This window comes from Pollachius pollachius (assembly GCF_949987615.1).
Source record: "Pollachius pollachius genome assembly, chromosome: 6".
Lineage (NCBI taxonomy): Eukaryota > Metazoa > Chordata > Actinopteri > Gadiformes > Gadidae > Pollachius > Pollachius pollachius.
In genome coordinates, this window is record NC_136939.1 from 2,386,106 (window position 1) to 2,399,395 (window position 13,290).

General features: G+C 49.2%; 1 protein-coding gene across 1 annotated transcript; it reads right to left on the reverse strand.

The window, feature by feature from the left end:
* Positions 1 to 1,467: 1,467 nt before the first annotated feature.
* glra4b (glycine receptor, alpha 4b) lies at positions 1,468 to 12,461 on the reverse strand (the record flags this gene model as incomplete). Its single annotated transcript, XM_079738620.1, has 10 exons — positions 1,468 to 1,740; positions 2,389 to 2,484; positions 3,888 to 4,046; positions 6,022 to 6,236; positions 6,849 to 6,986; positions 7,494 to 7,576; positions 9,387 to 9,610; positions 10,255 to 10,322; positions 11,605 to 11,732; positions 12,403 to 12,461. The coding sequence occupies 10 exons, from the start codon at positions 12,459 to 12,461 to the stop codon at positions 1,468 to 1,470; spliced, it is 1,443 nt and encodes a 480-aa protein (XP_079594746.1).
* Positions 12,462 to 13,290: the final 829 nt, after the last annotated feature.

The window sequence follows — 13,290 nt, forward strand, 5'->3', positions numbered from 1 at the left end:
GGGAGAGTCGGTTAGCTTGTGTCACTAGAACTCCTATCTCCACAGATGAATGAGATGGTCATCGGTCATCTCTAATGAAACCTTAAAACATCTACACACACATGCACAACATAAGTGGCTACAGGTCATGCTTTTATTCATGAAGAACACTTCCATACAAGGCCGGGGTCAGGGTTTGAAAACAGTGAAGGCACCAACAAATGTCACACACAGCAGACACAAAGTAACAAGTCTCAACTGACTCAGGCATTGAGAAGGATTTAGGTTCAATCCTTTTTTTTATCTCTACAAAGATGACCTCGGTGACCTCATAGCTGGCCACGGCGTGCTTCCATCAACTCTTTTTCAGCTCCATCCCGGGGAACGAACATCACACTGGACTTGGCAGAAGGTTCTCGTGGAGGGAACACGTTTTCCTGGATCCTTGTGTGGGTGTTCTGGTCTCCACGGTAACGTACCTCAACCTGGGAGTATCCTCCCTGGTGTGGTCGAGAGACGGGTATATGCCCGGGGAAAACTTCTTGGGACCAGATTTTGGTTCTGGTCCAGCCTCTCTCTTTTCCTTAATTTCCTCCAACCCCAAAATCAACGTTTCTGAATCAAAATGCACACACAGCAAAGGGGATGATGGGAAACTAAACACAAAGGCAAGGTGAATGATCACACAGGGGGGGATCTAACATGCAACATCAACAATAAAAACCCAAAGTTTCCAAAAGTCCCAAAGTGTCTGTAGACGTCCTTCGCAGAGGAAAACCACGCAGGACCTCAGCTCAGGGCTTAGAGTGAACTATACTTCTGTGTCGAAGAACCGCTGAAACTTTGCCGCCTCGGGGTCGCTAAGTCGGGGGATTTATGTTCTACGTTGGAGAATCTGACCGGGGTCCACCGAATGTCACTAATTCAGCTACAGCCGGTGATCTTTAGATGTGAGGGCGAGGTCTCGTACAAATGACCATAATATTATCAACCTCCTAAACTAGTCGGTCATGAGGGAACTTGAAAACGTAGCACGCCAGAAAGGAGTGGAGGCGGGGCTAGGTTCTTACAATGCATCCACCAGGTAGTCGTAACCTACGGCAACAGGGTATTTTGGTTCCATCGGGACCTAGCTCCCCGCTGTGTAGCTTCTCGTGGCGTAGCTGAACCACGGCGTAGCTCTCCGCGGCATAGCTCTCCGCGGCGTAGCTACGATGACGTAGCGCCCCGCAGAGTAGCTATGGTGGCTTAGCTTCCCGCAGCGTAGCTACAGTGGTGTAACTCCCCGCAGTGTAGGGGAAGCCCAGCCCGGCAAGCAGGTCGGCAGGTCGGGAAGCTACGCAGCGTAGCTCTCCGCGCCGTAGCTACGACAGCTAGTCCACACAGAAGTACAAGTCCAGGTCTCGGTTTCCCGGTGTCCCGGTGCCGCTGTCCCGGTTGTCCGGTGTCCCGGCTTCCCGGTAGGTCCTGGCTGGGGGGGGAGGGCTGTCAGTGCTTCAGCATCATGTCCTCGTGCCGCAGCACCTTGTAGGTGAGCCAGTACAGGACGTTGAACATGAGGAAGCTGAGCGGGAAGGCGGCGCGGGACACCGTGTCGATGCGCTTGGCGCGGTCCACGAAGCGCCGGCGGATCTCGTAGAACCCGAGGCCGGGCGGCAGGTCGGCGAAGACCGGCGTGGCGTCCATCTCCGGCACGGCGGCCGTCGCCATGGAGAGACCGAAGCTGTTGAAGAACAAGCCCTGCTGGGCCAGCTCCTCCTCCTGGAGACACAGGGAAGAGACCGGGGTCAGCTTCTACTGCTGTGTAAGTTCAAGTGATGAACTTACAATAATAAATTAAAGCCCTCATATCAACGATACATGAATACAGCGTGATACATCAGTCAGGGTTGCTGTACTTTAATAATTAAATCCTTCAAATATAACAAATTTGTACGCTGAATGATGAATGAATCACAATGTGGTTTATGTATTATTCAAATGTCATAAGAAGGCAAGTGGAGCATCAAACCCCACTCTGACCCCCCTGCCGCACTCTGTGGTAGGGGGGTGGTTAGATCAACCGTCTGAGGTACGTACCCGTCTGGGGCTCCCGTGGCATACTGGTTAAGGAGTTGGACTGGTAACCGGAGGGTGTTTCGAATCCCGACCGGTAGGCAAAATATGTGGACGGGGGGAGTACCCTCCTGCGTCCACTTCCACGGATGAGGTGCCCTCGAGCAAGGCACCTGGAACCCCGGGCGCTGCACCGCGGCAGCCCACTGCTCCGGGAGTGCCGGTGTGCCCCCGTGTTTGTGCCCCGGTGCGTGCGGACCTCTGTGTGTGTATGTGTTCACCGGCTACCCGGATGGGTCAAAAGCAGAGAAAGAATCTCCCCCAAAGGGGCTGATAAAGGATGGCTGGACTCACCCGGGCGCACACACTGCACGGCTGGGCCAGCGTGCCCTGAGAGGCACTGCTGCTCACTCGGTTGGTGGTCTTCCCCTTCACGTCAACACTGCCCTGCTGGGGAGCAGAACACCACCCGGTCACTACAGAACACCACCCGGTCACTACAGAGACACCACCAGGTCACTACAGAACACCACCCGGTCACTACAGAGACACCACCAGGTCACTACAGAACACCACCCGGTCACTACAGAGACACCACCCGGTCACTACAGATACACCACCCGGTCAATACAGAGACACCACCAGGTCACTACAGAGACACCACCAGGTCACTACAGAACACCACCAGGTCACTACAGAACACCACCCGGTCACTACAGAACACCACCCGGTCACTACAGAACACCACCCGGTCACTACAGAGACACCACCCAGTCAACACAGAACACCACCCATTCACTACAGAACACCACCCGTTCGCTACAGAGACACCACCTTTATCATTGTACAAATACGGTAAGTATCAAGCCAGAAACCACAAATATAAATTCTGTAAGTATTAAATACATACTGTAATTATTAAATGCATACTATAACTATTAAACCACACATTAATACACAGTGTAAGTATTAAACCACACATTAGTAAATACTGGTAGTATTAGAGCATATAACTGCCCCATGACACAGGTGGCCCAGTGGCTTTTAAATATTTCATATTTCATACATATTTCATCATTTCCTATTAGATAACCATTTCTCTATTAATATAAAATAAAACTCAGAATCCAGAAATGCCAAAAAAAAATAAACATACGATTATGTTGATACATGATGTCAACACATCATTTTAATACAAGTCATTATTCACCCCTGGAGCTGCTTGAGCGAACATCTTGCATTCATACATCATGAATTCATACATCATGCATTCATACATCATGAATTCATACATCATGCATTCATACATCATGAATTCATACATCATGAATTCATGCATCATGCATTCAAACATCATGAATTCATACATCATGCATTCATACATCATGAATTCATGCATCATGCATTCATACATCATGAATTCATACATCATGCATTCATACATCATGCATTCATACATCATGAATTCATACATCATGCATTCATACATCATGAATTCATACATCATGCATTCATACATCATGCATTCATACATCATGAATTCATACATCATGCATTCATACATCATGCATTCATACATCATGAATTCATACATCATGCATTCATACATCATGCATTCATACATCATGCATTCATACATCATGAATTCATACATCATGAATTCATACATCATGCATTCATACATCATGCATTCATACATCATGCATTCATACATCATGAATTCATACATCATGTAGTCACACACATCCACAACGCGCCGAGCCCACTGCGGTCCTCTGCTCATCCCTTCACCGCTCTGACGCGATGTTCACCCTGTCACTCACTCGGGCTGGGGCGGGGGGAGGGTCACTCACGCTCTGTCGCTGCTGTTCCCTCAGCCTCCTCTTCCTCAGACGGAAGAACTCCTTGTGTTGCCGGGAGACGAAGTTGACTGCGGCGTACTCCAGAAGCGCGGCGAACACAAACAGCAGGCACACGGCCATCCAGATGTCGATGGCCTTCACGTAGGACACCTGCATGGGTCACATGGGAGCAGGTAACCATGGAGATCATTCATCACGTAGGACACCTGCGTAGGTCACATGCACCAGGTAGCTCCTGTCGGTGTCAGGACCGCAGAGTCACTCCCCAGCTTCCTCAAAAGACTCAAGACTCACTAGTTCAGAGTTCACCTAGACTCTGCTTAGCATCTTATCCTAGCTTTCTTTGTTGTATACAGGGAATGGGTAAACCTAGCGATTGTTAGTGCTTGGCACTTGGTTCTATGAACACCCTTTATGTACTGACAGCGATACATTGTTTCTCTTTCTTCTGAAAAATTTACTAATGTGAGTCGCTTTGGATAAAAGCGTCTGCTAAATGCCCTAAATCCGACCTAGTTCAGCAGACGCTTCCATCCAACGTGACTCACAGGGAGGCCAGAGACGTGTACATAGAGAGGACAGCACCGGTCTGGGGGCGAACCAGCACAGCCGTCTCTCCTGCTCCACTAAATCATCCGTTAGCACCATCCTGAGTCAGAGTGACCTCCGAGGAACGATTCTGCCACAGAGCATTTGGCACGGCAGGCCTGCCACGCATGTAAACAATGGCTATACAGCAGTTTGGGATGTTCTTGAAGGGTCATGGTTCTGTGTCCACAGCTCTGGGACAGAACATTTATTCCATATGACCATAGCGCCATAACCATAGGTAGGGTTATACAGTACAGATACAGGTCATTACGGAGCAGGTAGGGGTTAGACAGTACAGAGACAGGTCAGTAAGGAGCAGGTAGGGGTTAGACAGTACAGAGACGGGTCATTAAGGAGCAGGTAGGGGTTAGACAGTACAGAGACAGGTTATTAAGGAGCAGGTAGGGGTTAGACAGTACAGAGACAGGTCATTAAGGAGCAGGTATGGGTTAAACAGTACAGAGACAGGTCATTAAGGAGCAGGTAGGGGTTAAACAGTACAGAGACAGGTCATTAAAGAGCAGGTAGGGGTTAGACAGGTCATTAAGGAGCAGGTAGGGGTTAGACAGTACAGAGACAGGTCATTCAGGAGCAGGTAGGGGTTAGATAGTACAGAGACAGGTCAGTAAGGAGCAGGTAGGGGTTAGACAGTACAGAGAAGGGTCATTAAGGAGCAGGTAGGGGTTAGACAGTACAGAGACAGGTCATTACAGAGCAGGTAGGGGGTTAAGGCTTCTAGTTCACCCACAGGTAGACTGCAGGCATTGGGGTTTGATCCTACAACCTTTCCTCCGGGGGCCAAACGCTCTAAGCCCTACGCCATCCTGCCCTCCTTAAAACTGTTGACTTGAAGTTTCAAATCCTAAATGTTTTATAGTGGCCGTCACCATGGAGCAAAATGTGTTTGAAATATTCAGGATGTCAGAGGAGAACTGTTTTATCTTAGCCACCTGATGTCTAGTTCAGTCCCCCAAGAGAAAAAGACACGTCTTGGCGTTTAGTCTCAGGTCAGTGGAGTCCGGACCACTCCGCTAAGAGAGGCTTCAAGAGTGGGACAGCAAAGTCATTGTTAAATGATATATCTCAGAAATGAATGAGTGAAGGCTAAGCTTCTAAGCTGACATCAGGCGGCCGTATGAGGGAGCAAAGGCTTGTAAACCGACCTATTTCAGACAGTACCATGAAGAGAACACATGGAATGAACCCCTCCAGGATCCAGACTAAAGGTGGATCCTGGAGGGGTCCACCTTTAGTCTGGAGCATCTGTCTCCCCTGTGATGGAAACGGTCCAAGTGTTAACACCAGTTAACCCACTAGTCAACCCACCAGTTCACCCACCAGTTAACACACCAATTAACCCACTAGTCAACCCACCAGTTTACCCACCAGTCAACCCACCACCAACCAGTTAACCCACCAGTCCGCCCACCAGTCCGCCCACCAGTCCGCCCACCAGTCCGCCCACCAGTCCGCCCACCAGTCCGCCCACCAGTCCGCCCACCAGTCCGCCCACCAGTCCGCCCCCGGGCCGTACCTTGGGCAGCGAGGCTCTGGACCCCGAGCTCTGGGTGGTCATGGTGAGCACGGTGGTGATGCCCAGGCCCACGCGGGCGGGCGCGGCGTCCATGTTGATCCAGAAGGACACCCAGGACAGGATGACGGTGAGCAGCGAGGGGATGTACATCTGGATCAGGTAGTAGCCCATCTGCCGCTCCAGGTAGAACTTCACCTCGATGCAGGTGAACATACCTGGGCACAGGTGGCCCAGAGGTGGTTAGGGAGTCAGAGGAGCTGTACTGTAGTACTGGACGGACAGGTGAGGCTACCTGTGTTGTAGTGCTGTGTGGACAGACAGGTGAGGATACCTGTGTTATAGTGTTGTGTGGACAGACAGGTGAGGATACCTGTGTTGTAGTGCTGTGTGGACAGACAGGTGAGGATACCTGTGTTGTAGTGCTGTGTGGACAGACAGGTGAGGATACCTGTGTTGTAGTGCTGTGTGGACAGACAGGTGAGGATACCTGTGTTGTAGTGCTGTGTGGACAGACAGGTGAGGATACCTGTGTTGTAGTGCTGTGTGGACAGACAGGTGAGGATACCTGTGTTGTAGTGCTGTGGACAGGTGAGGCTACCTGTGTTGTAGTGCTGTGTTAAGGACAGGTGAGGTTACCCGGGTTGTAGTGCTGTGTTAAGGACAGGTGAGGTTACCTGTGATGTTGTGCTGTGTTAAGGACAGGTGAGGCTACCTGTGTTGTAGTGCTGTGTAAGAGGACAGGTGAGGCTACCTGTGTTGTAGTGCTGTATAGAGGACAGGTGAGGCTACCTGTGATGTAGTGCTCTGTTAAGGACAGGTGAGGTTACCTGTGTTGTAGTGCTTGGTGCAGTACCCATGGCCCTTCTCCTCCTTCAACACAAACTGAGGGAGCATGAGGTCGTCTGCGACCTGCACCGGTCCGATGTCCAGCCAGTCAAAGACCAGGTCGTTCATGGTGTAGCCGACTGAGGGGGGAGAGAAGGGCTGTAAACACTGCTAAACAGAATGTGAACTAGACAGAGAGTGAGCTAAGAGCAAAGTGTGTTCAAATATGTAAGAGGCCAGCAGCTATGTGAACTGTTTTACATTTTCTGACCTGTGGCCGATTCAAGTTTGAAATGAACGGCGAGTGAGCTGAACAGAGAGCACTAAACAGAGAGTGAACAGAGTGAACTAGACTGAGAGTGAACTAAACAGTGTCTAGTGAACTGAGTAAACACAGAGAGTGAACAGTAAAGAGTGGGAGCTAAACAAAGTGAACTGAACAGAGTGAAAAGACAGAGTGAACTAGAAAGAGTAAACTAGACAGAGAGTGAGCTAGACAGAGAGTGAGCTAGACAGAGAGTGAGTTAAACAGAGAGTGCACTAGACAGAGTGAACTGAACAGAGTGAATGTACAGAGAGTGGACAGTACACACAGTGAGCTGAACAGAGTGAGCCGAACAGAGAGTGAGCCGAACGAAGTGACTCACAGCTCTCCAGCTGCATGGTGCAGACCTGGCTGTCCATGGGGAAGTTCTTCAGATCCATGGGGCACGAGAGGATGAGCGTGAGCCTGGAGATCAGACGGTACAAACGCCCCAGAACACAGCGTTAGCACGCGGAACACGGCCGCACTGTACAGCACATACAGTGCCTCCAAGGGCCATTTTTCCATTACAAGGCGTTTGAAAACCGGCCTTTTCATGTGTTTTGGTGACATCACAAGTGGGGAGGAGTGCCGGCCTAGATCCGTGTTGGATGTAAAAGTAACGTTTGCTACAGTCCACTGAGTAGGCGGGTAGACTGATCTATTCAGCATACATGTAGGTGGACACTCCTCCCCACTTACCCACTTATCACACTCTTACCTGGCGGCACAATGTAATAATATAATAATATCACCCCTTTAAAAATCTGCTCTTTGTACTGATTTTTTTAGTAGTTTAGTTAATTTATCTACTTTATTTTAAGTGCATTTGTGTGAAGGGAACTTGCAAATTAAGAATTTCATTGCCCAGTGCAAACTATGTTTCCATTGTGTATATGACAATAAACGATCTTGTATCTTGTATCTTGTATCTTGTATCAATGCAATGGAAATGTCAGAATCTTATTACGATTTGTACGGTTAAATGGTAACTTGTGCGTACTTAATGTTGCTTAGCGACAGATAACCCAACGTTGAGTCATTCGTTTCCCAGATCGCAGTTCAATCACAGACCGAATCGGTTTAGAGTAATTTACAGGGAATAGTTGCATTAGTAACATTTAATTAACTTCTCCCATCACTGACTCAGAATCGTTAATAGAGAGCATCCTTCCTTTACAATGAGCTGCCAACAGGGTTCATAAAGTAGAATCCCAGATCGCTCAATCCAAGACCACAGCCCAAACATGTTTACTCATCAGGCAACAAACCTTAACGAGATAATTCAGAGAAGAATTCAATAATATGGCTTCTCAAAATACTGAAAATACCTATCCCTAATTTAAATTAAAAATTCTCTCACGTTGTTATATATATTAGTATTAGTATTTATACATAGGTATATCTACCTTTATATTAGGGTGTATATATGAGTATGTATGTAGTACATATATGCAGTATGTATATATTTTGTATATATGATTACTAGTATGGTACTAGTGGCCTACATTATGATCAGTTCGGAAGGACATGATGACACATATCTGTGTTTTCCTCAAGCGGTTCTGCGCTGGTGCACACACACACACACACACACACACACACACACACACACACACACACACACACAAGGCGCCACCCCCAGCCTGAGCTGTCAAGACGTTCTCCTCACCCCTAAGTGGGTCAGGGTCCAGGAGCTTCTAAATGTTGCTCTGTTGTGGCTTTCTGTCCGTAAACTGATCTTCATGTTGTGGGGTTTGTGCTGAGAATGCTGAAAGTCCTGTTTTAACACTGTTAATGGAGAACTTGTTGCCCCCGCATACAGAGTGCAGTGTCTGTGTCGCTCTGTGTTGAACTTCACCAGAATCGAACTGGGTTTAGCCGAAGGGACTTCACGTTTTGGACAAAACGTGGATTACAGCTGATTCTGTGTGAACCAATTTGAACCAAGGTGGGGATGAGGTGGTGATGAGGTTGTGAGTCGGTGCTGATGAGGGGGTGATGAGGGGGTGAGTCGGTGCTGATGAGGGGGTGAGTGATGAGGGGGTGAGTCAGTGGTGATGAGGGAGTGAGTCAGTGGTGATGAGGGGGTGAGTGATGAGGGGGTGAATCGGTCCTGATGAGGGGGTGAGTCTGTGCTGATGAGGGGGTGATTCGGTCCTGATGAGGGGGTGAGTCGGTGCTGATGAGGGGGTGAATCGGTCCTGATGAGGGGGTGAGTGATGAGGGGGATCACCTGATGCTGTAGAGGACGTTCCCATTCTGGAAGATCCTCAGCAGCTTGTTGTCGGTGGTGACCTCGTGGAAGCTGGCGCCCTTCTCGTTGGCGAAGAAGAGGTCAGGTTTCCAGATGGAGTCCAGCATGGAGGGGTCCAGGTCCAGAGAGTCGTCGGGGTACTCCTTGTAGGCCAGCCGCGGGTCGTTCCACTGCTGCCGCAGAAACACGTTCAGCCGGTAGTCCTGCGGTGGAAGACGGGTTCAATATACTGCAATATATATATATACACCCACAATACAGTCCTCTGCAATACAGTACACAATACAGTACTTTACACAATGAGGCGCTTTTAAAATACAGTACTCTCTGTTGACATCGTGGTGTTTAAATAATCCTGTCTGGTCTTTATTTTAACACGGTTTTGCTCTCTGCGACCACGAAGTGACATCAGGCGCTGGAGTGAGTGAACGGTTCACGCTTCAACTCACTGAGTTCTCTCGCTGTCCACCGTCAGAGCCAGACGTTAACCGACAAACAAAGCCAAGAACACTCTGTGCTGCTGAACACAACACGTTGGCTTGGACTAAAACGGGTCGGAAATAAATGATTCATACAACTCTTCAAAAGCACCGTACGGGTTTACGTGAAGCCACGCCTCACGTCTGCGTGTGCTGTGTGGCTCCGTAACCCCAGAGACATTCCCGCACATCGTTGGATCAAATTCAGGATTTTGACTGTATTATTTTAAATCTGACAGAAAGACTTCCCCTCAGACCGGACCTGAATCCCGCTCTCATAAAGTGAGTTATGATGAGTTATCTCTCAGCGTTCACGCCTCGGCGATCAGCCGTCGCTGAGGGGGGGGGGGGGGGGGCAGACATCTCACCATGGTGGTCTCCGTGATGGAGCCAAAGCTGTTGATGAAGATGTTACACGTCACATTCACCGGGGGGCCTGCGAGGAAGAACAGTAGGTGTCGATGAGTCGTCATTATCATCATCTTCATAATCATCATCACCACCACCACCACCGCCCCCAGCACCACCACACACACACACACACACACACACACACACACACACACACGTATCCACACACACACACCAACACACAAAAACACGCACACACACACACGTACACACACAGTTTAACAGAGATAAACAGCCCAAAACGGTGTGTTGTGATTTCCAGCACAGCGTCAATCTGTGGACCCAGCGGAGCTGAATATTTCAGAAAGCGCCTCCATGACTTATTGAAGGTCCTTTAGCTACATTAGAGTATTTATAGATAATCAGGAGGGGTTCTCTCGTGTGCCGGCGTTGGGAAGTGGGCCAGGTATGAAATATTCATGACCCTCCAAGCCCGGTGAGGAGGAAGACTAGGACGAGGGGGAAGAGGAGGAAGAGGAGGAGGAAATGGAGGAAGAGGAGGAAGTATCTGAACCATCTGAAGTGAACTGGGTCTCGGGGTTAGCGGCGCGGTCGGGACTTGGCGGCTATAAATACGCTAACCTGTGGCTAAGCTCTTCAATGAGCAGTAGCTCGATTAACCCCACAGACTGCAGCACTGCAGGCAGCGCTCTCTGGAGCTCAGAGACCAGATGAGCGGGTTAGTGTTCCACCACTGGAGCCGCCCTGCTGCTCCACACCTGGTGGGCCGAGGGGCCGGTAAACACTGGAGGGAGCGGTTCTTAAAGGAGGGAGCGGCTCTAGAGGGAGGGAGCGGTTCTTTCAGGAGCAAGCGGTTCTTTTAGAAGGGAGGGAGCGGTTCCTCAAGGAGGGAGCGGTTCTTTAAGGAGGAAGCGGTTCAGGAGGGAGGGAGCGGTTCTTTAAGGAGGGAGGCGTTCCTCCAGGAGAGAGTGGTTCTTTAAGGAGGGAGTGGTTCAGGAGGGAGAGAGTGGTTCTTTAAGGAGGGAGCGGTTCTTTAAGGAGGGAGCAGTTCAGGAGGGAGAGAGTGGTTCTTTAAGGAGGGAGCGGTTCTTTCAGGAGGGAGCAGTTCTTTCAGGAGAGAGTTTCTTTAAGGTGGGAGCAGTTCTTTAAGGAGGGAGTGTTTTTTCAACAAGGGAGCAGTTCTCTAAGGAGGGAGCGGTTCTTTAAGAAAAGAGTGGTTCTTTTAGGAGCGAACGGTTCCTCCAGGAGGGAGCGCTTCTTTCAGGAGCGAACGGTTCCTCCAGGAGGGAACGGTTCTTTAAGGAGCGAGCAGTTCGCCTAAGTGTGATACCCTGGCGTCGTCATACCTTTGAAGTTGGGTCTGATGCGCGCGTCATAGCCGGAGGTCCGGCCCATCAGCTTGTCCAGGAAATCTGACGGAGACGGGGGCTTGGGGGTCCGTGCCGGGAACTTCAACTCCTTACACACCCCCGACCTGAGAGAGAGAGAGAGAGAGAGAGAGAGAGAGAGAGAGAGAGAGAGAGAGAGAAATGTATTTATAACTGGACCGACCCCGGAGACAGAAAGATGAACAACCTAACTGAACTTAAACCACCAGGCTGAACAACAGAACAACAGATCTATGTCTCAACAGATCAACGGAGCAACAGATCACAGAACTGGTAAATAACTTGATATCACCGCTCATTAGCCACGAGGAACAGAGATAAATCAACCGCTGCTTTACCGTTGGAATTAGAGTAACTAACGGTGAATTGTATAAATCATGTTAGAAAAAGTATGTTTCCCACATTCCACATATGCATATAACTTAGAAAATACCCAATTCACTTTTTGTCTTTAAAATGATTCGGATAATTTAAATGTCGAATTAAAGGGAATAATGTCATACGGGTGCATTTAATTTCTTATATATTTGTGAAATATACGATTTCAAAGTCAAGTAACACTATTGGAACTGTTTGGAAAACGATATCTATCCCCCGTAGATTGGCAATAAATGCGATTTCTACAAAGCAAAGCCTGTTTACAGACCAAAAAATTAACTACAAAGTGACCATACACCCCAAACGAACCGATTAAAGAAAACGAAAAATCAACAGAAAAATGTTTAATAAAATAGAACCCCAGTTTAGTGATCTGACCTGCTCTCCCGCAGCACCAGACAGCAGAGGAGCAGCACGACGCGAGTGTTGGAACGCATCCTGACCGAGCATCGCTCCTCACATCCAGAGCGCGGAGCGGGGGGTCTGACCCGTCGGACCCGGGGCTCCTCTCCCTCGAACCCGGGTCTCCTCTCCGTGGACCCGGTTCACTCCACTTCGGGACCCTTTCGAACTCGGGTCTCCTCTCCACGGATCCGGTCTCACTCCACTTCGGGATTCTCTCGAACCCGGGTCTCCTCTCCGCGGATCCGGTGTCACGCCACTTCGGGGCAGGTTTGAATCCGGAGCGGTCGCTGCAGGTGTGAATCCGGATTGTAGCTGCAGCAGAACCTTAACCCGATCCCAGGGAGTTGTGGGAGTGTGTGTGGGCTTGTGTGAGTTGAAGCTCGATGTCTCTTTCCGCTCCAGGAGTTTCTGTGCGCTCATCTGCAGAGACAGCTCCGTGTGTTCTTTTTTTTTCTACTTCGGGTCATGTGACTCCAAGATGTTTTATGTCCACATTAACTTTTTATGGAAGCTTCCTTGATTTAAAACTGTGTTTGCTCATTTCTCCAAAAAAAAACCCACTGAAAATGTAATGATGGATTCAAAATGTTGAGGCCTACTTTTGCAGACACGTGTGTATGTGCCAATATAGTGTGAATATGGTCATGTACAATTAAAATGTGTGTATTAAATAAAGATTCACAGGTTACATTTCTCCATATAAAGTCACCAACATTTCCTCTACGGTCACTTCTAAAAGGACCGGCCGGTGCTGGGCAGACGCCTGAACGAGATCTATCTCCACGGAGACTTGGATCAAACCGTGACACCATAAGACGACATAAAACAGCGGCAGCAGGGAGTCTTGTTTGCGGAGGCGCC